The sequence below is a fragment of the Sceloporus undulatus genome, chromosome 2, assembly GCF_019175285.1.
Source record: "Sceloporus undulatus isolate JIND9_A2432 ecotype Alabama chromosome 2, SceUnd_v1.1, whole genome shotgun sequence".
In the NCBI taxonomy this organism is placed as follows: Eukaryota; Metazoa; Chordata; class Lepidosauria; order Squamata; family Phrynosomatidae; genus Sceloporus; species Sceloporus undulatus.
The window spans coordinates 89,868,332-89,893,634 of NC_056523.1; the positions used below are offsets into that span (position 1 = coordinate 89,868,332).

General features: G+C 40.3%; 1 protein-coding gene across 2 annotated transcripts in view; it reads left to right on the top strand.

Annotated features, from left to right (window-relative positions):
- The window catches only part of SPARC (secreted protein acidic and cysteine rich), a 31,734-nt gene extending 10,423 nt beyond the window's left edge, over window positions 1-21,311 (top strand). Inside the window, exons 2-10 of one of the 2 annotated variants that reach the window (XM_042453723.1) lie at window positions 7,407-7,467; window positions 8,723-8,770; window positions 9,314-9,398; window positions 11,477-11,598; window positions 13,759-13,879; window positions 16,965-17,098; window positions 17,977-18,125; window positions 19,786-19,934; window positions 20,595-21,311. In XM_042453723.1, coding sequence (XP_042309657.1) covers window positions 7,411-7,467; window positions 8,723-8,770; window positions 9,314-9,398; window positions 11,477-11,598; window positions 13,759-13,879; window positions 16,965-17,098; window positions 17,977-18,125; window positions 19,786-19,934; window positions 20,595-20,623 — 894 coding nt within the window. In that variant the 5' untranslated portion in view covers window positions 7,407-7,410 and the 3' untranslated portion in view covers window positions 20,624-21,311. Of the gene's footprint in view, window positions 1-7,406; window positions 7,468-8,719; window positions 8,771-9,313; window positions 9,399-11,476; window positions 11,599-13,758; window positions 13,880-16,964; window positions 17,099-17,976; window positions 18,126-19,785; window positions 19,935-20,594 lie in introns of both variants that reach the window. The other variant, XM_042453722.1, reaches the window with a different exon arrangement.
- The last annotated feature ends 3,992 nt before the right edge of the window (window positions 21,312-25,303 follow it).

The following is a 25,303-nucleotide window of genomic DNA, read 5'->3' on the forward strand; positions in this document are numbered from 1 at the left end:
GATCTCTTGAGGGTACATTTCTGATTACAATGATTTTACAGTCACCTGAAGCTGTATTTTTTTAATCTCTTCAAAAGCTTCAGTGGTGATGAAGTTAGTTCTGGTTGGAGTGACCCTTTGTCTCTCCACACATTGAAAAAATGTGAGGGTGGGCTCAAGAGAACCTTTCTACCAAGCAGGGATTCAAACCCTGGTCTCCTAAAGTCCTACTCCAGCACTAAAACCACCAATTTTTCACTTTAACCACATGAAACTATGGATATGTAAATAGGCTGTGCTAGTTGTTTATATCACAACTATTACCAGGGCAGTTGATAAATAAAGGCTGAATATTCAGAGGCCTGGTCTAAATTCAGTGCATACGCATGCATTCAGCAGTCATTTTTTAAAAAAGCACAATGCTGTGATCCTCATAGTTACAGAGAGACACATAGAAAAGAACAAAAGAAAACTGCAGAGAATTTCAAGAAATAACTCCTGGCTTTGAATACCAGGGCTCCTTGGGATTTGTCTCTGCTCTTGACTAGAAGCCTAAGTGGCTGAGAAGGGGATTATATTCACTGCAAATGAGCAGCAAATCTTAAAGAATGTTTGCATGATGTGTATATAGAAGAGAAGGAAGAAGAGAGATCATGTTCCCTTTTTACAGTATGAGTACGACAGACACAGCTATGTGCTCACCATAGACATGGCTGTGTGTACTCTACAATTAAGATTACAAACCTTCACCAAGATAATCCACATTCTGCATCATGAAAAGCAAGCATGTACAGCTGAGGTACATGATAATTAAGCAATATTTGTATATCTGGCATAATTTTTTCTGCTTCCCTTTAGCACAGGAATAACATAGTTTCAGAAGTCCTTTTCAAACAGGAACTGTTGGTTCTTTTTAATTTGACTAGGCAGCATTCACACGTTTGCAAAGTTAATAATCTTCAAAAATTTAAGGACTTGAAGCCTTTTCTAAAAATGAAAGCTGAGATTCTTTGGATGCCAGAATAATTGCCTGCACATAGCTTTAACTGATGTAAACTGCCTGAACATATCTAAATAGAATGTGAAAAATAACCATGGCTATTCCCACTCCTGTCTTTCCTAGTTGCAGTATGCTTTCAAATTACCTGGGTGCCACCCGTGTCACATAAAAATATGTCCTGCAACCATCACTATTTATTTTTTAAAAAAGAAAAAAAAATGCTAAAAATATATAAAGAAATTAGTTCCTGGAAATTCTTTCCTATAGGAAGACAGAGGTGAAAGGGGTGTAGCTGTGATGTATTTACTCTTGAGAAAAAAATTATATTGTTCCTGCTTAGAGACTTGATGCAAAGAAAAAATAAACCTAGTTAAAGGAAAGTGTTGAAAAACCTATCAGATATTGACACCTCTGCATAGGTATTGAACTTTTCCTGTAATTGTATGTTGGATCTCTTTCTTCAATAGTTAGGCTATTGATTTTACCAGAATTTTAAAACTGCTTCACTATCACCAGTTATTCATTCATTCTGTGCCTTTATTGAGGAGGTATTTAGCTACCTGATTTTTTAAACTGATTTTGCAGTTGAATCATAAGAGAAACTATGTTTCACTGGGTAGCTAATTCAATTAAGCAAGTAGAAATGACACTCCCAACAAAGAAGACATGCAGAGACTGGATAATGGGGTTTTCTGTTGACAAACAGAGTCAGTTTCAACACCTCGCCAGAACTTTTAAAAGTTACTTTATGATTTCCCAGAATCTCCCCATAAGCATGGCTGCTGGGGGAGTCTGGCAGTTGTAGTCCAAAAAGGTAACTTTTCCAGGCCCTGCACCTGGCAATGTTTGAAAGGGTCTACAACTAACATGCTCAGGATCCAATTTTTTTAACCCTCCAGTTCTAATGATGTAGTGGAGTTTAGCTGCTGTTTCCCATATTGTTTCCAACTCTGCCTTACTCTAATGAATTATGGAAAATTAAAACGGTATCTCTCAGTCACCTGACATGACTTACTGCTGACTGCAATGACTGCCAAGTCCCAACAATGGTCACCAAAGAGTACAGTTTGCCCAGGGAGACCCTCAAACCTATGTTTCCAAATGCACCCATCTGCTTTACAGATTTATTCCACCTTTGAAAAAACGTGTTTTTGGGGTGCAGGAGGCTGCATCCATGATACTTCTACCCTGATGCTCAAATTAAGCTTCAGTCTGCATTTCTTGGCCCATATTTTCTCCCCGCAGATAACTGGGTGGTAGCTATTTAACCAACCCTCACTAAAGGAGAGTCGCACATTAAAACTTTCCAAGATAAAGTTTTAATGCAAACTCTCTTGGAAATAACTTTGGTTAATGAGGCTTTTCTTTTACATTTTTAAAAAATCACCTTGTTTCTTGTCTCCAGCGACAGACGTTTATGTAAAGACTGTTTGCTTAAATTTGATCCGTGCCCTGTCTACCTCCAAACACAACAACAGCAGCACTGAGTGTTTGCTGGCTTGTTGTCAGATGGACTCCAAATACCCAAGTACAACCAGGTTCTGATCTTCTCTGGTGCAAGGGATGCTGCTGAGATTTTCACCCAGTATTGATCAGGGATATCTGAGGGGGTGTTGTTTTTCAAATGTATACCCTCACTTTGACCCCCCCTCATGTACCGCTGAACCTCAATTACACTATCATACCTTAGCTTAAATATAGCTAGGACATAAGAGAAATATGCTCAGCTAGGTAAATGAAGTGCAAGATGAAAAAGAAAATTCCTTATAAGTCAGAGATGAAGGAAGCAGCCAGATTCAGCTGTACTTTTCCATCCTAAAAATGCTCTTTGAAAAGGGGAACAGCTATTGACCTCAGCTTCAAGTCTTGGCAGTGATGGAGAATGCTTTTAGCAGCCTCCAGAGCAAATAAAGGAGAAAGGAAGGAACTTGGTGTACTGGGCTGGAGGGAAAGCGGCAGGGGTGGATGGATGGGTAGGTAGGGGGAAAGGCTTTGCAGGCACTGGGCAGTGGCCAAGTCAAAGGGAAAGGGAGTCACTGACTCACTACCCTATTGCTATGGGTGCTGCTAACCAGATGTTGAGGGAGTGATGGGAGATGCAATCCCACACATTTGGGAAATGGGTGCTCCAGCTCTATGGGAAAATGTCAATGCTTAGGCAATGCTCCTGATACAGAAGTTGTGTAGTGAACATTTTCTGTCAGTTTCAGTGTAAAATATGAGTACAAGCCTACTGTGTTCAGCGGATACAAAGACTGGAAACTTAAATGAAAGTTTTGCTGCATCTATGTGGTCCTCCTACATTCTTGAATGGGGGACACCTGGCTGAATGAGACTAATGTGAAAGGGATCTTGAAGTCCAAGTAGACCACAAGTTGAACATGAGCGAACAGTGCGATGCGGCAGCTAAAAAGGCCAATGCAATTTTAGGCTGCATCAATAAAAGTATAGTGTCTAGATCAAGAGAAGTAATAGTGCCACTGTATTTGCTCTGGTCAGGCCCCACCTGGAATATTGTGTCCATTTCTGGGCACCACAATTCAAAAAGGACATTGAGAAACTGGAGCATGTTCAGAGGAGGGCGACTAAAATGGTGAAAGGTCTGGAAACCATGCCCTATGAGGAACGACTCAGGGAGCTGGGGATGTTTAGCCTGGAGAAAAGAAGGTTAAGAGGTGATATGATATCCCTGTTTAAATATTTGAAAGGATGTCATATTGAGGAGGGAGCAAGCTTGTTTTCTGCTGCTCCAGAGAACAGGACCCGGAACAATGTATACAAGCTACAGGAAAAGAGATTCCACCTCAACATTAGGAAGAACTTCCTGACAGAAAGGGCTGTTCGACAGTGGAACACACTCCCTCGGAGTGTTGTGGAGTCTCCTTCCTTGGAGGTCTTTAAGCAGAGGCTGGATGGCCATCTGTTGGGAATGCTTTGATTTGGATTTCCTGCATGGCAGGGGGTTGGACTGGATGGCCCTTGCGGTCTCTTCCAACTCTATGATTCTATGATTCTATGAAGGTGGTCCCACATTCAAATGGGGAGGGAAGTGAGTTGAAATGGCTTATACTGCAGTCTGTCAGAAATTTGCATTTGTATATTTTATTAAACCTAAAATATATTATGGGATGGGAAAAATCTGCCCACATTTGTCTCAGATTTCAAGTGGTGATGAAATCTGCATGTACGTAGTTTCAAAGGTGAACTTTTGAAAGTCCCCAAGCTGGCATTCAAAACGTGGCATTAAGTGAATTTTTCTGGGTTGGAGGCCTGATTTCAATTTTGGATGAGTGAGGTTTTAATGTGATTCACACTTACTTTCTTGATATTTAATTGAAACCAGTGACACCAATTTACAAATGAATATGCATAAGACTGCACTAGAATAAAAAGCTAATCTTCTCCCACCAACCTAACTTGTACTTCAATGTAAATACAGTATTTGAAACTAGCATCTTTTTCTCTTTTCTCTTAAATTTCAGTTACCATGAGGAAAATCAGTATTGGAGGTCTTGCTCCTACACTAAATGAAATAGACACATTAATTCTTATATGATTTTTTAGTCCTCCAAAATTCAACTTTGATTTGTGCTCAAAATTTTAGATAGGGAAAGTTAATTTAGGCCAGGGGATGAGCAACTGCAGTGGGTTGGATAGGCCTGTTTTTTCACATGTAGACCTGCATTTTTATTTGCAAAGTCAGAGAAAAGCCAGGTTGGTACTACAGCTTGAGTCTCCTTTATCCATTTTTTAAAATTTTGGAATACCTTTATTTGCATATACACACATAATGGGATATCTTGGAGATGATCCAGGTCCTAACACAAAATTCATTTATGTTTCATATATACCATATACACTTAGACTGAAGGTAATTTTATTCAACATTTTTAATAATTTTGTGGATGAAACAATGTTTGTTTACCTCAAACCATCAGAAAGCAAAGGCATCACTATCTCAGCCACTCATGAAAAAAAAATGTCAGTTTTTGGAATATTTTGGATTTTGGAATTCTGGATAAGGTAGACTCAACCTGTACATCTGAAAAACTGGCTGTCGGTATTGTCTTTGTTTTTAAATCCAGTCTTGTCATGCAAACCTTCTAGGAAAGATCATTTCTGCAATTTTATCCATCTTAATACAAAATCCTAACTGCCATGGAGATCCCTTCTCTGATATAAGAAGGAAGTGATTATTCCACAATAGATGCTATCTGGGCAACTTGGCTGATGAGCAGCATGGCAACAGTCCCCAGGTTTTGACCCTGGATGGCTTGCTAGCTGTCAAGGCAGCCCCATGAAGAATTCCTTTGTTATCTCACTGTCTGCCTCTTCAGATTCTTGCCTGGTGCTAGACGCAACCTTCTTCACTATAGTCATTCCATTTTGTATTAACACAGATATTGAAGTTTAAAAACTTTATGTGATGGCAGAAAAAATTACCAACATATGGAAAAATTACCCCTCTGTAACAGAACAGGAAGAGTATGAATCAGGGCCTGAAGACTCATCACAGCTGAGAATAGTAATCTGAGATGAGGACTTTACCATTGTATTCTTCACTATGTATGCCAGACTGTAGATAAGCAAAGAATGTAATCTCTCAGGATTTTCTTTTTGCAAAGACTTGGTTGAACAAGGTTGGGCAAACATGAATAGTGGGGCAAGGGTATGAAAGCAAAGAGAGACTTTGGGCATTATGTAACAGAATAGGAAGCACATGTTATTCTGTCTCCCTTGGTTCCATCTTATCTGTAGTGTCTGGAACTGAATTTTGTATCTCCAGTAACAGTGGGAGATACAGACATCTGACATCAGGACAGCCTGTGCATCTGACCACAAAAGAAGACACAAAAGTTATATTTTGAACACTCTGGAGAGTGTAAGGGAGAGCAGGATAGTCAGCATCCATCCTCTGCATTAAATCATTCTTAAACCATGGCTAGATCACGGCAGAAGTCATTATTCATGTTGTTATTTCTGTCATTGTGTCTATGTTATCTGAAGGACTATGAAGTTAAAAGGAAGTGACAACTTGATGGTTCACAGTATTTTGGAGTGTATTTTGGTGGAGTGGTCATCCACCCTGGCCAGTGATAATCTCTGGCTATTAGCCATGCTCTTGAGGACTGATTGAGGTTGTTGCCCGAAATATGTGGAATTGCCTATCCCTCTTCCAAATATGAAAACTAACCTATCCAGTCATTATTTTCTGTTGTTTTGCTGACCAAGTGATTCTTTAATGTGCCTTACTCTGATATCCCAAGAGGATAAAAGGGTTTTCATGGGTACTCTTGATGTGTAACCTGCTTGGAATAGCAGCTGCAAAATTCAAATAATCAAATGTGTTTACAGGTCTCATATCTGAGAACTCCACTCATTTATGTCTGAAATTCACAACTGGGTTATAGAACACACCAGATGAACATCTGTGAGTCATAATAAAACATGACTTCACTTCTTCCAGAAGCTATTGTATCACCCCCCCTATATGTCCCCCACACTCCTATGCTTCTTTTTCCTTTGGGAATTTTTTTACAAGTACAAGCAGTGCTGTTTTCATGGGATTTATGTTCTTCTAATATAAGAATTTGAGAAGAGTTCTGATGGATCACCAGAGGCCTACATAGTCCAACACTCTTTCCTACAGTGGTGAACCAGATGTCCATGAGAAACCCATAAATGGATCTTAAGTGGAAACTCTTGTTCATGTTCTCTAGCAGCTGGTATTCAGAGGCAGACTGTTTGATACTGGAGGTGATATATAGCCATGTACCTTGGCCAGAGAAGGTGGTCACAGAAAGACCTTCAAGATAATTAACGTTAGCACTGTAAAAATTCTCATGCTTTTGGCTGTTGCCTGGCCCCCTGGTTATGCACCACTGACTTATTTTAAACCAGGGGTGGGTATTATGCCACCCTCCAGAAGTTGTAGGACTACACCTCCCAGCATTCCTCAGTATTGCCTACTCAAACTAGGGCTGATGGGTAATACAGTTCTACATCATACAGAGATTCACACAATCCATACCCCTGCTAAAAGAGAAGACAAACAATCCAGATGTCAATTTAGTGTAGTGTAGTAATATTGTGCAGTAGTTAGTGTGTATTTTTAGAACCAAGGCTTAAAGCCTCACACAATAATAAAGGGTAATTTTATAATATTAGGTTACTCTTTTATCTGTTAACCTACCCCATGGCTATCCCATGAGGTTGTTCTAAGAATAAAGTTTTGAGAGAGTCTGATCAGGTTTGCTGCCCTGAAATCCTTGGAAGAATGGTGGAATGCAATGTAATATATGGAAATAATAATAATCTAATTGTCATGGGAAAAAATTTGCAATTTTCAGACAAATCAATTCAACAGAATACAACACATAATTTCCCAAAGATTGTTAATCCTTTTTTCTCTTCTCTGTTTCCATAGAAAGATGCGTGCTTGGGTTTTCTTCCTCCTCTGCCTTGCAGGCAAGGCCTTGGCGGCACCAGTGAGTATCATGCCCAGCCCTACAAATCTTTTTTCTAGAATGAATTTTAATCTCTCCTCTTTCAAAGACTCCCATTCAGTTATTTATAACAGTTAGGAGAATTTTGGGGCCCATATTCACTAAAGCTTCAACTGCTGACCCCATTCCAGTGGAAAGGACAATAATGTTCGTTACAGTGGAAAGCAGTAGGAAAAGATACAGACCACGCCACAGATTCAGTCAAGGAAACCATGGCTGCCCTGAGTTTGCAAGACCATTAACAAGCAGCAGGAATTCTTGAATTCTCAAGAGCTGCTTTAAAGCAGGGATGGGAATCAGGCTGCCCTTCAGATGTTGTTGGACTGCAACTGCCATCATGCCTCATGACTGGGTATGCTGGTGTGGGCAGATAAGAAGTGTTTCTGACAACATTTGGAGAGCCACACAACTCCCATTCTTGCTTTAAAGACAGCCTGGTCTTATGCAGTTTCTCAGAATTTCATCTCACTGAATGGTTGGCTTTCTGCTCTTCTATTTGGAAGAGGTTTGCCATTGTCTTGCTCTCAGGCTGAGAAGGAGTGATTTGCCCAAGATCCCCCCTGACTTTCCATGGCTAAGCAAGGATTCAAATTGTGGTGGTCTCCCATCACTACACCATTCTAGCTCAATATAAGTGATACGTGAGGATCTCTTTGCTACCAAAACAGTGGGTAGTCTGTCTGCAGTGCCAGGTCTAGGATATCTGAATGTCTTCAATTTTGATGCTCCCATCCTGTGAGGTATGAGATAAGATAAGGCTGCCTTCCATAACAAGGTGGCCAGATAAGGAGCTACACTATAACTACATTAGTGTCACCTGTGGCAAAGAGAAGCATTACTTACACTAGAGGGTGAGGAATGTGTGGCTATCTAGATCAGAGCTTGGAAAAATTCCATTTTTGGATCTTCAGGCCCCAGAATTCCCCACTGTCAACCGGCTTCTGGAAGTTGTTGACTTAACAATTAACTTTCCCAAGCTCTCCTCAAGATGTTAGAAAATACTGTACTCCTAGGAGCCTTAACCCACTATGCTGGCCTACAGACCTAGAGGGATCATGGGAACTACATTTCAGCCACAAGTGGAGGGCTTCATGTTATAGCACTTGGATGGGAGCCCAAATGAGGCTTGGCCACAGACTTCTATAATCACTGCAGTCAGAGTGAGGCTTGAAAACAGAAAGAATAGCTCATACTGGGTGCAGCATCTTACCTCCTCCTTTCTTCTTCCTTTCAGCAGGAGGCTCTGCCAGATGAGACGGAAGTAATAGAGGATCCTGCCACAGAGGTATTACTTGGTGTGAAAGTGATTCCTTTTCCTTTTCAAGTGCTTTCCGGAAAGGGCTGCACTGAAATAATTGTTTGGCTTTGCCTATAGTCATCACCTGACTCCATGCAGATGTACTAGCTCGGGTGATGGGAATTGTTGTCTAGGACAGTGCTACTCAAAGTGGTGGCCCATGAACTGGTGCCAGCCTGAGATGTTAGCTGCCAGGCCAAAGTAGGTTTCCAGGAAACCAAGAAGCCCATGGGGGAAATATATATTGCTGGTCCCTGGCACATTGAGGGGAAGGAAATATCTTCCAGTCTCCCCACATCAGATAGGTTAAGAAGCACTGGCCTAGAGAGCACCACATTAACAGATGGCTAGTATATTCTTATGTCTTCTGCAGAGCTGGAAAACATTACATTTTTAACTGACCATGCTGCTTAGGGAATTCTGGACTTATACCAAAAGAACAAATTTTCCAAGCTCTGGCCTTGTGAGTGGCATCTCAGGATCAATAATCAATGCATGGCTTTAACTGACCCTTTCCACCCTTCTCCTTAGGAACCTGTGGGAATCAATCCCGTTCAGGTGGAGGTTGGAGAGTTTGATGAGCCTGTTGAAGAAGTGGAGGAGGTTGTTGCTGAAAGTAAGTGGTGTCATCCTCAGTACTTTCTGTATTACATTTTTTATATAAATTCCTAAAAGAAAATTCTGTGTAAGCATTAGGACTGAGCTATGTGGCCTGTCAGAGTATCATGTTCCACCAGCATATAGACATTGGAGACTTGGGAGAGCAATGGCTGCCAGTATCTCCACATCACCTCCTCAGTGGCCACTGAGGGAAAACTACATTTGGGTGCCCTCTGACAAGTACTGTACAGTCTGGCATAGAAGAAACAGTTTCGTGGATAGCTTCTAACTCAACATCATAAAAAGTAGTACTCTTAACATAACCCCTCCCCTTAGAGTAGCATAAATCACCAAGAGATCTCTGACTCTTGAATAAGAAAGACCATTTTATGCAGACATAAATGTCAGTCCAAGAACCTGCATCAGAGGTATAACTGCATTATTGTAGCTACACTTCACCTCCTTGTCTGACCTCCAAAACCCACTCAGCCATCCTTAGCAATGGAGTTCTGTGGTGCTGGTGAACAGAGCACTAAAGGATGATGTGACTAATTGCCTTCTGCCAGTGAATGATAATGTGACAAAGAATTGTGACAGGACTATACAAGGGGTCCCTGCTTCTGCTCCTTGCACTGTCACTTTTTGGTAGGAGGGGCCTGGTCATTTCATCATACAATGCCCTGCTTGGCAGCACTACAGAACTCTTTCATTTGGCATGGCTGACTGGCTTTTAAGATGAGTTTAAGGACATTTACAACTATGGCAATGATACCACAATTGTACATGTGATTAGGAAATGTTATGCAGTCATAACACTGATAAGAGCCTAAATACTATAAAGGCACCAGATCCCATCTGATCTTGGAAGCTAAACAGAGTCAACACTGTGAAGTCAAAGGTTTTCATGGTCGGCATCCATAATTTTTTGTGGTTTTTTTGGACTATGTAACCATGTTCTAGAAGAGTTTATTCCTGATGTTTCGCCAGCATCTGTGGCTGGCATCTTCAGAGAAACACTGATTAGTACATGGATGGGTGATTGCCTATGAATACCAGGTGCTGTGGGCTATAGTTCAGAGGAAGGAACTGGCAAAACCACTTCTGAGTATTCCTTGCCTAAGAAAACCCTATGATATTCATGGGGTCACCATAGGTTGACAAGCAACTTGAAGACACACACATGCACAAGTCTGACATTGTAACTAACTAACAGGATGCCAGCCATTAGCTGGCTGAAATTGGAATATGTTGTTGTGTAATCTGTAGCAAATGAAACAATCCTGCTTGATGACCTTCTTCATTAAATAATCATAGTAATCCAAAATAATGCATGTTTAAAAAAATATAGTAAATAACACATGTGGATTTTGCAAAAACAAAAATCCAAGAGGGGGAAGGGACCCAAGTCTTTCTGTGTATCAAGGGCACTATTTCCAATTGTATTGATGGTATCTAAGTATGTTAGATTCTTAATCCTTGATCTACAGACCTCCCAAGAGCTCTAGGATGTTTTAAACTTTAAGAGAGAATCAGTTTAAAGGGCCATAGGGAAAGGGAATTGTCCTTAGACAACATACTTCCGATTCCATTTTTTCTCATTTCAATTCTGCATTCATTTTACAGGTTTATAATTCTTAGAGCCCCAAAAACTTCTTTGGATTACACTTCCAGAATCCTCCAGTCAACAAGACTACAGGCTTTGTTGGCTGGAGGATTCAGGAAATTCCAGCCCAACTTTTCCAAGCACTGTTTTGTTACTATTGACTGAACTGAAGAGGGAAGACTTGAAATACTTATGACATTCAGGACAGTATCAGTTGGCAAGCAGAAGAAATTGCTGCCACTTCACACCTAAAGAGTTCTGCTCCCCTACTTTTTGACACCCCCAGTGACTTATTGAGGTCTTCATCCATAAACATTGATGTTACCATATCCTATTCCTGGTAAGCTAAGAAAACACTGAGCTGTGTAGTTCAGACACTACCACTGAGTGAAATGACTACATACATTTTTCCATGACTAGTTCCTCCAGGTCTTTATGAAGCATCACTGGACAATTTTTACTTCTAAAATGACTTCTCTCCTCTTGCTTAGACCCCTGCCAGAACCATCACTGCAAGCACGGCAAAGTCTGTGAACTCGATGAGAACAACACCCCTATGTGTGTATGCCAGGATCCCTCCAGTTGCCCAGCCAGCACTGCAGTATTTGAGAAGGTGAGTGGAGGCTTTAGATTCACAGCCAGGATGGGAGTGGATTTGGGCCAGTACAGCAAATAGTCAAAAGTGGAGGCCTTGGAAACAGTGATTGCTTATTTATTTTGCTATGTGCCTTCACATCGACTCTGACTTATGGCAACTCTCCCATAGGGTTGGAGATTCTGGGGGGCAAGATTCATTCAAGGGATGCTTGTCATTGCGCTCCTCTTATGAGTCTCAAACAGTATAGCCTGCTCAAGGTCATCCAGTGGCTTTCCATAGCTGAGCAAGTATTTGAACCCTGTTCTCCACAGTCCCAATCTAACACTCAAACTATTATACCATGGCAGCCTATGGACTTCCTTATACCTGTAGGTCTGTTTATATTTTAACCTGAATAGGTTTCTACCTATTTGAGTTTGTGCTTGGTGATGCCTACAACAGGGATAAGGACAGAATAACTGGCAAGCTACATACCCCTCCTTGCAACCATTCAATTCCTCTGAACCTCTCTCATACAGCAAAAAAACTGGTTAAACATTCACTGTTGCTGGGAAACTCCCATTTCCACCCTGGTGCTGTGAGGACTGAGTGCCATCTCAGAAATGAAAGCAAAGTTTGATGGGACTGTGGTGACAGAAGATGACATCATCCCTGTCAATCAAACATTTCCTGGCAATTTCACCTTGCAAGACCTGGTTCCACTATGGAATGGTAACTGTACAATCCAGCCTATGGAAATACAGATCAAAATTTCAAGCATTAAAAGCAAAGTTGTGTAGCTATTATAGGATAAAAGCAACCATATAATTCTAGGAAAGATATAAATATAGCCTCAGAAGCCAACTTGAATCTTTCTGTAATACTGGCATCTGGATATCATCCTCTACCCCATCTGAAGGCAGATGTCTGAATTAAGGGATGTGGGACAGGTTGAGCACCATCCTCTAAGAGACGGGAATGTCTGAGGAGCCCAAGAGCAACAGCTGGGGAGATGCCAATGATTTCCCCCAGGATCTGTTGCCTGAATACATTGTGTTGCCTTACTTTGCTTATGGTTCACACAGACTCCAAGACACTGGTGAGTCAATAGAATCAGTTTGGGTGAAAAAACAATCTTTGGTGGCGTGTGGTTTTTATATCAATGGAATGGTGTTCTGGGTTTCGTCATGAACTTTAAAGGAACTATTCAAGGTGCTGAATCCTATTCATAGAGCACAGAGCAGATTCTACTGCCACACAGAAGCAACCAAGGAAATTGGTTCCAAGCCACTGGAAATTACAATTGCTGCCCCACAAAAGTATACTGGATTCTTTAAAGTTTGAAGACACTACTTACTGTTTTCCTTATCTTGGCTAACAAAAATTTGCCCAGCCTGGGTAATACAGTATACTGGCTGGTTGCTGGAGGAAAGTGTTGAAAGAACTGGCAATCTCGGAGCATTGCTCCGACAGTGTCAACATTGCTTTTGTTGGAACAGGTTGCTTCATGGGAAGAAGTGGGATACCTCTAGGGATAAAAATAACTTTTCATACCAACCAGGGCAGTAAAATTCTTCTGAACCTCTCAAAGGATCATCACAGTTGCTTGCCTTTTGGACTCTTCTTAGCAGGTATGACCATGCAGACTGTCATGATGAGAAGTCAAAGGCTTTCATGGCCGGCATCCATAGTTTTTTGTGGGTTTTTCGGGCTATGCTAGAACATGGCCACATAGCCCAAAAAAACCACAAAAAACTATGTCATCTGAAGGTTGATCACCAACTTTCAAGACTGCTTAAGGTAGATGGGGTAGGTGACACTGCTTGCCCATGGTTTTTCTCTACCTCTTGAGTCCCATGCCAAAGGGCAACACTGGATGAGTGCTACTCTGTTCCTAACATCTGTCTCAAGGTGCATTGTAATGTTCCAACTTGAACTCAATGCTCTTTCGGATCTGAATGCAGTTGCTGAAATGATTGTTTATCAGTTGAGTCCTGGAATTAATCCTCATTTCACTTGTGGACTGGATGAGGGCTAACAAACAGAAGATTTATCGGGACATGACAACACTTGAGCTAACCTGTGTCTGAAGAGATGTTAGTTAACCCATCCTGAAAGGGTTGTGGTGGTGGGGAGAAAACATGCTGCATTTGAACATTTTCTACTCACTAATGTAACCTTCCTTTTTGCATAAAGGTGTGTGCCACAGACAACAAGACCTATGACACTTCTTGCCACTTCTTTGCCACCAAATGCACTTTGGAGGGAACCAAGAAGGGACACAAGCTCCACCTGGACTATATTGGACCTTGCAAACGTAAGTTTTTAGGCTACAGAACAATCCATGTATAAAATAATTCATGAAGAACAGCTTGTAGCCTGTCATCTTTTTAAATAAGCTGCATCCTTATATGGATGGTGATGTGTCAGACAAACAAATCCAGCAAGAGCTCTGTATACATTCATCGTAACTCTCATGATGGGCACCATGAACCCTAGTTGTCTGTAAATGCTTTCACACAAAATAGTAGCAGTTATGAGGTGGGTGGTGGCATATTTGGAAAATCAGTTCCTCAGGTCAAATGAATCCAGGGTGTAAGATCAAGATTGCTTTTCTCTGTTAGGCATAACCCAGAGAGATCCACCTTCTTCTGGCATGGCCAGGTCGAACAAGGCTCCTGCATATTTAATAGTTCTGTAGAAAGGCAAATGTGCAGTTTGCATGAGAAGCAAATATTTCCCTCTTCTACACAAGCATTAAAAGTGCAATGGCCCTGTCTTCTCCTACAATCAAGCTCAATTTTAAATCAATCTAGCTTAATTTTAAAACAACAGTGACCTTTTTTTTTTAAAAAAAAAAATCAAAATGTTTCATTCACTTTGCTAAAAGAGTTCCCCTTGGAGGATCTTTCCTTTGTGATGTATCTTACGTAGATTCCTTGAGATGTTAAGTAAGTGACAAAAAGGTCAGTCAAAGGTACTTTTATCTTCAACAGCCTGGTATTGTGCTCCCACAGTCTGGCTGGGAGTGCTATGAGACTGCTTCTTATTAGCAAGTGTTTTCCTGGTAACAGTTATTTCTTGCCCTGGCTCAAGATATCTGCAGCTGCTCCATATGTTTGTGGAACACCCAGTGGCTATGATAATTTCCTGTTCTCCAGTGTTTCTCTGTAGCTGTCCTGTCTGACTAACAAGCTCCCTAAGTTTGAATGTGGCAGGGAAAACATGCTGAATAAATCATAAACATATCCCCTGCCAAAATCCTGAGCAGGCAGGGTAAAGTTAGATCAGGTCAGAAAACAGAATGGATGGTCTATGGTGGCTTTATGGTGTTAGGCGTTGCCAGAATGTTTTTATTTTTGGCTTTATGTGGACACTAACGTAAGAAGCTGCTGCTTACCAATATGATGACATACATTAATAGCTGTTTCCCCAAGCTGTGAAACACTGGTGGTTAACATTTCAGAAAATATACTACTCAACAAGTTAAACCTAAATAATTGCTGATATTCTACATCAGCTACTTAGCTGCATATAGTTAGTCATATATGTCTGACTAACAAGCTGCATAAATTTGAGTATGACAGGGAAAACATGCTGAAAGCATATCTTCTGCCAAAATCCTGAGCAGGCAGGGTAAAATTACATCAGGTCAGAAAACAGAATTGATGATCTACATCCATACATCGGTTGAGTCTCCTTTATCCAGAATGCTTGGGATCAGAAGAGTTTTGGATTTTGGATTTTTTTAAAAAAAAAATTGGAATACTTATATTTCCATACATGTACATAATGGGATAACTTAGAGATGTCTAAACAGAACATTTGTTTATGTTCCATGTATACCTTATGAACATAGCCTACAGATAATTTTATGTATAATATTTTTATAATTTTGTGCATAAAACAGAGTTTGTGTACACTGAACCATCAGAAAGCAAAGGTGTCACTATCTCAGTCACTCATTAAAAAAGTTTTGGTTTTTGGAATACTTTTAATTTCATAATTCTGGATAACTCAACTTGTATGTAACAAGTAATGTCTTCTGGCCTGACTTGCACAACACCAAATTAACAGCCAGCAGCTGCATCAGGCAAAAGGAGATCTATAGTTTTTTGTGGGTTTTTCGGGCTATGTGGCCATGTTCTAGACGAATTTATTCCTGACATTTCGCCAGCATCTATGGCTGGTATCTTCAGAGAATGCTTGCCTGGAAAGGAGTTGGGTGTGTGTGTGTGTGTGTATATGTATATGTATATGTATATGTGTGTATACACACACACACACACACACACACACACACACACACACAGTACAGCAGCTGGTCAGTACAGCAGCTGGTTGTTAAGGAGGTTTGGGGGCACTTATAATGCTGGCAATGATGCTACCACTGTGACTATTAGGTCTACTGAATTTGGGGCAGTTACAGATCCAAAACTGGATTACAAATCTGTAACTACAATATAGAATGCTAGTCAATATTTTTAAAGCAGCAGTTTACAGGGATTGCAAACTAAGTCAGGCCAAGCTTTCCTGACTTGGTGCTTTCCAGATGGGCTGGACTAAGGATCCCATTATCCCCAGCAACATGGAGGTGGTGGCTGTTGTTGCTGCTGCTGCTTCTGATGAAAGTTTTAGTTCAATGCAGCTAAAAGGTATCCAGTTACGGAAATGTGAATTAGATAGATGTTTTCCTTCCACTATTGTTGCTGGGTGCATGCATGTTTATCATATTCATGAAATCTTGGTTTGAATTTATGGAATTTCAGGGGTCTGTCACAAGTCAAGAGAATTTTGATGTTTTTGCTGTCCCTTAGAATGTTAGATTTTGGTGCTGATGGACAGCATTAAACCTATAGGATTTGGGTTTTTGGTTTGTTTTTTGTAATTTATAATGATTTTTTAAAGTATCAAATGTGGATCAGTAAAAAAGTGCAATGGATTGAGCTAATCCTATTATTTCCTCAGATAGCACAGAGTACAGAAAGTCAGAGCACTTGGAGCATTTGGAGGTTTCTATAGGAAAGACTAGATCCACCACTTGCAAAGAGAGCTTTTTTTTTTTTTTTTTTTTTTGCAATGTTGGCAAAAATATAAATAAAAGTTGGACCAAAGTAGCTGTTGATAAGTGTGTCATGTCGCATATCTAACCATCTTCTTGCTACCATTAGGCAGGCTGTTCACTGAAATATGCAGAGCTTTAAATTACCTTTTTTGGACTACAGCCCCCAGAATCTCCCAGACAGCTCCCAAAAACCAGCTCTCAACCCCCACTTCTACATGGGAATTGTAGTCCAATCTCCCCTTCTCTAAACTCTGCAAATGACCCTGTGATCAGTACAGTGCTGGCTACTTGTTTTTAATTGTGTTTCTGGAATTATGGATCTCTTATTGGATTTCAGTCATTCCTCCCTGCCTTGATGCTGAGCTGAGTGAATTTCCTCTGCGTATGCGTGACTGGCTGAAGAATGTCTTGGTCACCTTGTATGAGCGTGATGAAGACAATAACCTGTTGACTGAGAAGCAGAAACTCAGAGTAAGTAGGATCAGCCCATAAGCACCTGTCCAGAGTTTACACTGAGCAGAGAATGGGAAGTTTGCTCATATTAGACATGTTTGAGGTTACAAGATCTATTATCTTCCTCTACCAAGGCCAACACAGCACACAGACTACTGTCCAATGCAGACTGGGACTTTTCAGTAGTTTGAGACTATACCCCACATAAGTCCCAATGAGCCTGGATATGATTGACCTGCCATGCTAATCATTGGAGAGCACCATTTTAGGAAGTGTTGGTCTGTTGCAAGCTGACCTATCTCAAGAGCATTTTAAATATTTTGTTGTCATTTAATATATGCTTGCAAACATATATTGTACTGATGTATCCAGTGCAGTAGGGATAATGAACATTTATTGATGTATTTCCAGCTCCCATCATCCCTCCCTATTGGCTATGCTTACTGGGGCTAATAGGAGTTAGAGTGCAGCAGCATCTGGACAGCCATTTCCCACTCTTATGCTAGATCTAGGATGGGCTGCAGCAGGTTCATTGAAGTGTACATTTCTGGCAATCAACCATGTTGTCTGCACCATAACCTTAGATGCTCAAACATGGAGCAGAACACAAGTCATAAAGCTTTCTCCCACATTATCATCAAGACCTTGTGTGACACTCCATTTATCTGCAAGTATGTCCCTTCAGACACAAGTTTCTCTTGGGGAAAAAAAAGACATGCAGTTCATCTCATATCACACCCCTTGGTGCACATTTCTGTGAATAATTCATATAGCACAACTCTTCCTTGTTTTTGCCCCAACATGAAACATTAGTATTTTTCACTTTAGGGGAAGTGAAGCTCCAACTGCAGTCCCAGACTAATTCTTAGAAATGTGAAATTTATCTTGCTGAACAGGTGAAGAAGATTCACGAGAACGAGAAGCGCCTGGAAGCTGGTGACCACACTGTGGAACTGCTGGCCCGTGACTTTGAGAAGAACTACAACATGTACATCTTCCCTGTGCACTGGCAATTTGGCCAGCTGGACCAGCATCCCATTGATGGGTATGTAGCCACAGGATTATAAAGGAGAGGTGTGTTATCCTGGCCTATCTCAAACCCTAGATAAACAAGTCATGTTTGCATTAGACCTAATACATTAGTATTAACCTATCTGCTCACAAGCAAAATGGTTGGATGCTGCTGTTAGGCCTGAGACACAGAAGCCAAACCACCAGTCTCTACTGCATGTAAGCTGTGAAAATAATTCTGATTGCATGGTCAATAGATGACTTTGTACAATAAATGTACAAAGATACTGCTAGTTGGTGATGGTGGTCAGGGTGATAACAAATGTACTGTAACAAATTGGTACCATCATTAGAGAACTTGGAAAAGTTACTTTTTTTGGACTACACCTACACACTTACATGCCCAGGGCATGCAGGATGGGTAATTTGGGGAGATGTGGACATCCTCCCCCCAAGCTCTGCTTCACATACTTGCATAACTTTACCACAGATCAAGTACTTTGTACTCAGCAGAGGAATAATACATACTTCTGATTCCATGGATATCTGACTTTTATTTAAAATACAAGCAAATATATTCTTACAAGCACATTGCTAAAGGTTCTGATACCAGAGAATAAGGGGTTCATTGGCAGCGTTATAATGTACATGTGCTGAGCTCATTTTCAGCTCTTATGTTGCCATCACAATTATGTACTTCATATCTGGATAATGGGATGTTTCCTAGGGAAGGAGATCACCATCGCTGGTTACTGTTATCACATTTCTCACATAGGCAGGAAATTGTAGCCTCCACAGAATGGGAGATTCTCTTGCCAAAGTCTTCAACCATATATTACCTACACAATGTTAATGCTGCTTCCAAGAGCTACATTTTGGCTGCTTAAATAAAACTGACAAAATGAGAACTTCACAAGATGAAGAGAAAGCCTGTGAAAAGTCTTTGCATTAGTTCCTTTTCTATTTTATTCACGTAAATCCAATGTTAGTCTCAGCCAGAAGAGACCCACTGCAGTGAATGGTACTTGTTAGTCACAAGTAATGTATGTTCCATTCATTTCAATAGGCCTGTTCTGGTTGGGACTGCCATTGGATTTAGCACATACTTGGAATGGCAAAATATAAAATTAAATAAGTATAAAATAAAAATGCTAGCTTTAAATAAACAGTTGCAGATGTGGAAAACTGGAACCTGTGCTTCTCAGGTAACACATAAATCAGACCTAGCTTAATATCAAATGAAAATTTAAGCATATTAAAAAGAAAGGAAAAAGGAAGCGGATGATACCAGGTGCTTGAATGTCTGCAGTGGAGTGATCCAACACAGCAGAAAGTCAACAAACAAACAGTCATTTTCACAAAGGATGATGGAGTGGAGTTATTGAACAGACGCAAAGACACTAATCCTAACCTATAAACCTATAAACCTGTAAGCAGTATAGAAATGTACTTGCTTTTGCTGTTGCTATTGCTATAAAGGAAGAATACAGATGAGTGAAAGTGGTAGACCAATGTGATGAGATAATTGCCTTCCCCTTATTACAAGCTCTCTCCATGTGTAATCCCACTCCGACCCATTTGTATAGCATTTTTACTCAAAGGAAATGATGACAGGAACTCTTTCTGCTCTAGCAAAAGCCCCAATCTATTGTATCCTCTGGGTGCTATTGTAACCACTTTGATGTTCCTTTCAGATACCTGTCCCATACTGAGTTGGCTCCCCTGAGAGCTCCCCTCATCCCCATGGAGCATTGCACCACTCGCTTCTTTGATACTTGTGATCTGGATAATGACAAGTACATCGCTCTGGAGGAATGGGCCAGTTGCTTTGGCATTAAGGAGAGTAAGTATTATACATCTGTTCTGAAGTGCAACTGGGAAGAGAAACAGGGAAAGGTCCTTCAAAGACATAGCTGTGTTAGTCTGGAAATTAAGCAAATGGATCTTGCAGCACCTTTGTAACTAATTGAAAAATAGAAGTTGGTAGTATCAGCTTTTGTAAACTTGAACTTACTCCTTCAGATGCCCTGTGACTCTCCAGATGCTGGTGAATTGCCATTTGCCATCATCTCTCACAACTGACCAGTCAGACAGGGATGATGGCGACTGAAGTCTAACAACATCTAGAGATCCACAGGTTCAGTCTCCTTAATTCTGAAGATCTCTAAAGACCAAGAATATTAGGGAGATGTTGCAGGGACAGAAACAAGTCTACAAAATACTACTAGCAGAAAACAATGCATTCCTATAAAATTCCACACAGTCTCATTGAGTTCAATGGAGCTTGCTCTCAGACAACTGTCTATAAGAGCTGTCTGACAGAGAAGGCTAAATACCTTGAAAAATGGCAAACCCCCAAATTCCTTGGCATTGACCCATGGCAGTTAAAGCAGTCTCAAACTGCACTGAAACTGCAGTGCAGATGCAGCCTAAGAGAATGACTAGAATCATGCAAAAGTTATGAAAGCTATTCTTAACCTCTTTCTTTTTTCTTCATTTACAGAGGATATTGACAAAGATCTGGTGATCTAAATTCAGCAGCTTCATCCGCTATCCACAAATCAACATTTTCTTTCATTTTTACCAGTCTGAAGTTTTTATTTTGGTTGTTTTATTGGGGACAAGGTGCTAATATAGATCTAAACATATATATTAACGGTGCTAAAAAAGAGAAAAAGACAGAAAGTTGTTAGTAGCCTAATCTATACCACTAGATTACTCTGCTCACGCACTCATCTGCATTTCTGTTGACCTTTTGATTTGATATCAGTACAGTGAAAAAAATCTGCTTTTATTCAAGGTATCGACTCCTTCTCCTGATCCACTCCTTTTCTAACTTTTACAAAAATCTTCATGTGTTTGCCTATTTAACTTGCAGCCTAAGGAACTCCAGAGGATTCAGTCCCTAATTTATAGAAGGCAAGTAAAGGAAGGTGTACCAAAAAGAGGAGCTGGGAGACAGGGCTTTACAAAGTCAGGTGATGTAATTGTTTTTTGAAAGTTTAGGTGACTTGGATTTGATTCACTACCAGAATAGGAAGTGAGAACAAAGGTAGAGGCCTGCAAAATTTAGAATGGTAACTTTTGATTCCACAGTTCTTGAATGTAACAATTGGGAACAGACTAATAAAAAAGTCATGAAAATAGAATATGGGACATGTATGGGGGGGAAGTCTTGTAACATGCCCACAGCCTCTAAAATAAAAATTTTAAAATGCTACATGCTTCATTGCTACTCAATGACTGTACTGTTTGGTGCTTTGTTTACTATGCCTTAAAAAGTTAGATTTGGTGCTTACCTATGTTTGGTTGTGATTGTTTTTTTTACTGGGTCTTTTTTCTTGCTGTGATTAATTTGTAGTGGAAATATATCCTGAAAGATAAAATCATATTTCCCCATATTGTATCTTCCCCACTGATGGTGACTTCAAAATGTCCATCCTACCTTTGGGAACTAATATTGGAAGTGATGTTTCCATTCAGAAAAAACATGCAATATGGTTATTAAGCATTTGCATTTGGGTTCAGGTGGTTTAGTGTTTTGATGGAAGGAGTGCCTTTGTGATAATGAATATTTTCAGTATCAAAAAGCAAATAGCAATTTAACTCATGTAACAATTCGTTGCTTCTGAATACAGTATTCTCTGGGCAGCTTGTTCATACATTTTGTAGTGTGGTTCATCTGATATTTGCCCTATTCTCTTTGAAACCATTGAGACTGAAATGAGTTTATTGTCTCACATGAATTTTCTGGTCATTTTTATTATCAGATGGTTGCTACTGAACACCTCTTCTGGAAGCTGAAACTTATACTGCTGTGTAAAAATAATCCTAAGATTTGAATAGACCCATCTATATGTGAATGTGGCAGTGGAGCAAGGGGCAACTGAATCAGTTCCATGCCTAGTCTCTGAATACAGCCAAAACTCCTTTCATTAAGACTGAAACATTCAGGTTCTCCTTAAATTCCATAATTTAACACGGTGAACAGCAGTGAATGCAATGAATCTGTGGATTGGTAGTCTTGTAAAAAGATCAATGTGAGCAACAGTACTCAGTAGAGGATCCAATTTTGACATCCCCAGAGAGAACATCATCCTGATTTCACTCAACTTGTAGCCAAAATGAATCTGGAAGTGACTTCCAGTTATTCTGTTTGATTTGGAGTAGAACCTTTTCTTGCATTTAGGTTTTGGGGAGTCAGGAAAGCAAAAGGGCAAACCAGGCTTCCAGGAATGGCAGTTTGATGGAGTACTTTCCAGCCAATTTCAGCTGTTTTTTGGGAAAACATAAAATGCACAATTAAAAAAAATAGTTGTGTAGGAGCTGTTGAGGTCCTGGGGAAGCCAGGAGACTTCAAAAGAGCACCTAAAAGCTCAGTGTGGTCCTAAGAGTTGCACTTTCCCCAAATTGTCCAATACAGAGTTTTCAGCTCCTATATCAAACTCCAGTTTTTTGGTCTCTGAAGTAAACTATGATGGATCAATCAGGCCAATCGATATTTTAGAGTAATGCTGTCAGAGTTTCACTCTTGATGTGCTTATATGAAGCACCCTGTTCAGTATGTGTTTCCTTCTCCCTTTTAATTTTGCAGGGACAATTGATAACAACACATAAACATAAGGAGCACCAGGGTTGAGCTTGTCAACATATTTTATTAATATTGAGCTCAAATAGTTTGTCAAGATTAGCATGAGAAGATAAGCTTATATGTATTTGCATACCTTCATGTCACTGGTCAACTTATGGCAACCCTATGAATTTCATAAAGGGGTTTTAGGCAAGGAATACTCAGAGATAGTTTGCTAGTTCCTTCCTTTGGCATATAGCCAACAGCACCTAGTGTTCCTTGACAGTCCCCATCCAAGTACTAATCAGACCGGAACCTTCTTAGCTTCCAAGAACAGATGTGATCAGGTGCCTTTGGGGTATTTTGCCTGGAAGACAAACTTATACATATATGTGATTGGAATTTTTTGGAAGGATGCGGGCATAATTTCTCCCATTGTGTGTATTTTACAAATAAAAATCTCACAAGCAAAAATCTTTCAGAAGAATGACTATGGTCCAAAACACACTGCAGAAATAATCCAGTTTGAGACCACTTTAACTGCCCTAACTCAATGCTAGGTAATTCTAGGAACTATAGTTTTGTGAGACATTTAGCCTTCAGATAGCTCGGGTGCCACAATAAGCTGCAATTCCCAGAATTTCCTAGCACTGAGCCATGGCAGGTAAAGTGGTTTCAAACTGGATTCTTGTTGCAGTGTGTTTGGGACCTATGACATCCTGTAGCCAGCCATAAGGGAAGGATGACTTCCTGGGTCCCAGAGCATCATTCTACCACTGCTCAGTTATGGATGATTTACGCTGTCTTTCTGTTTTTTTTTAAATGGAACTTTCCAAGCTCTGCTCTAAAGTCAAACACAAATGTACCTCTGATGGAAAACTAGGTATATAGCAAACATCACTCATAAATGTACCAAGGCTCTGCCAACACCACCAAATTCAACAGTGACTGCTTCAGCAAATACAGCATACTGTATGTGAATCATGTGCAACAAATCTTAGCCTAGAAATTCTTCTGCTGAAGGATAACACAGGACTTTTGCTTCTCACATTACAGCTGGAGTGCTGAAGATAGACGTATCACTTGCTTGCATTTCCTGTTTTGCCACTTGCAACTTTGAGGATGTCATTCACACAGAGTTTCTTTTCATGTTCTCTGCCCTTTTATTTCCATGCATATGAAAAAGTACTGGAAAGGAAAACAAACTCACAGGTTATAAAAACTAACTCTTGGTTATTTTGGGTCAGTACCATTTCCTGGAGCATTTACTTGGGATTCTCAGGGCCATGGTCAACCATGATGACTACCATGAGTTAATCTAGGATATAAAACTGTCAAAATTCATTTCCATCTAGCAATATGATCTCCAGTTTTTCTATATGCTGGCATCAGTTTGGACATCTTTCCATGCCTGGGCACGGCAAAACATTTATTCACCAAAGCTGTGGATGGTTCTATACTAGGGAGTCATAGACAAGGGGTTGGAAGATAAAACTGATAATACTGTAAAGCATATACCTTTTGTAAATCAATGGTGCCCAAGAATAATCTCTATAGGTCTTGTTACCACTTCTCCAAAGGGACATGGCAGAGCTTGAAATGGTACAGAAAAGGTCAGTCATGAGAATGGGGCAACCTTTTTATGAAGATAGGTCACAAGCTATGGGGCTAATGGGGAAAAAAGAGGATAGCATAATGGAAACATATAAAAGTATGAATGGTGTGAAGAAAAGGCAGAATTATTTGGATTAGACATCATCCAGTGAAAACTACTGGTGGGAGCTTCAGACAAGAAATAGCTCATAAAACTGCATGATGTTCATTTCAGCCAGACTGGATGAAGTGTACCTGTTTTGGCAGTTTTAAGGAGGGATAAGACCCCCCCCCCCAAAAAAAAAAACTTTGAAGATCATAAGCAGCATGCCTCTGAATATCAGGCACTGGAGGGATCTCATTTTTTCCCATGCATCCCATGACACACCTAATTAGCCCTCATGGAAAAACAGGATTTGGGGCTGGACTTCCCATATATAGTCTTATCAGGTATGAAACTATTTGAGTCTCAAGCTTTCAAGAATCTGCACCTCTTGCTATATATACAGCATGCTCTTTCTAAAAGCCCAAATAGTTGACAAGCATGGCCACAAACAGGAATTCCAACTCATGCAGAAAACATCATTACAGTTATTTCTCATTTAGTCCTAAAGTGTATAACTAATTCCATGTGAAATAGGTCTTGGTAGAGTCAGATGAGCCCCATAAACCAACCAAATCATGTCAGTGGAAAATATTAAATCTATTCAGCGTTTTCCTAATAAGTTAAGAATCTTGTGGTATAAAAGTCAACATGGTGTAGTGGCTTGAGCATTGGACAATGACCCTGGAGACCAGGATTTGAATCCCTGTTCAGACATGGAAGCCCACTGGGTGATCTTAGGCAAGTCACACTCCTTCAACCTTAGAGAAAACCAAAGACAACCCCCCTCTGAATAAATCTTGCCCAGAAAACCCCATGAGAGTTTTGCCTTAGGGTCAGCATAAATTGGAAATAACTTGAAGAACACAACAACTTTGGGTACATTTTTACCCATAAATTCCCAGTCTTAGGCTAGCATCCTGTTAGTAATACACAGAGGTATAAA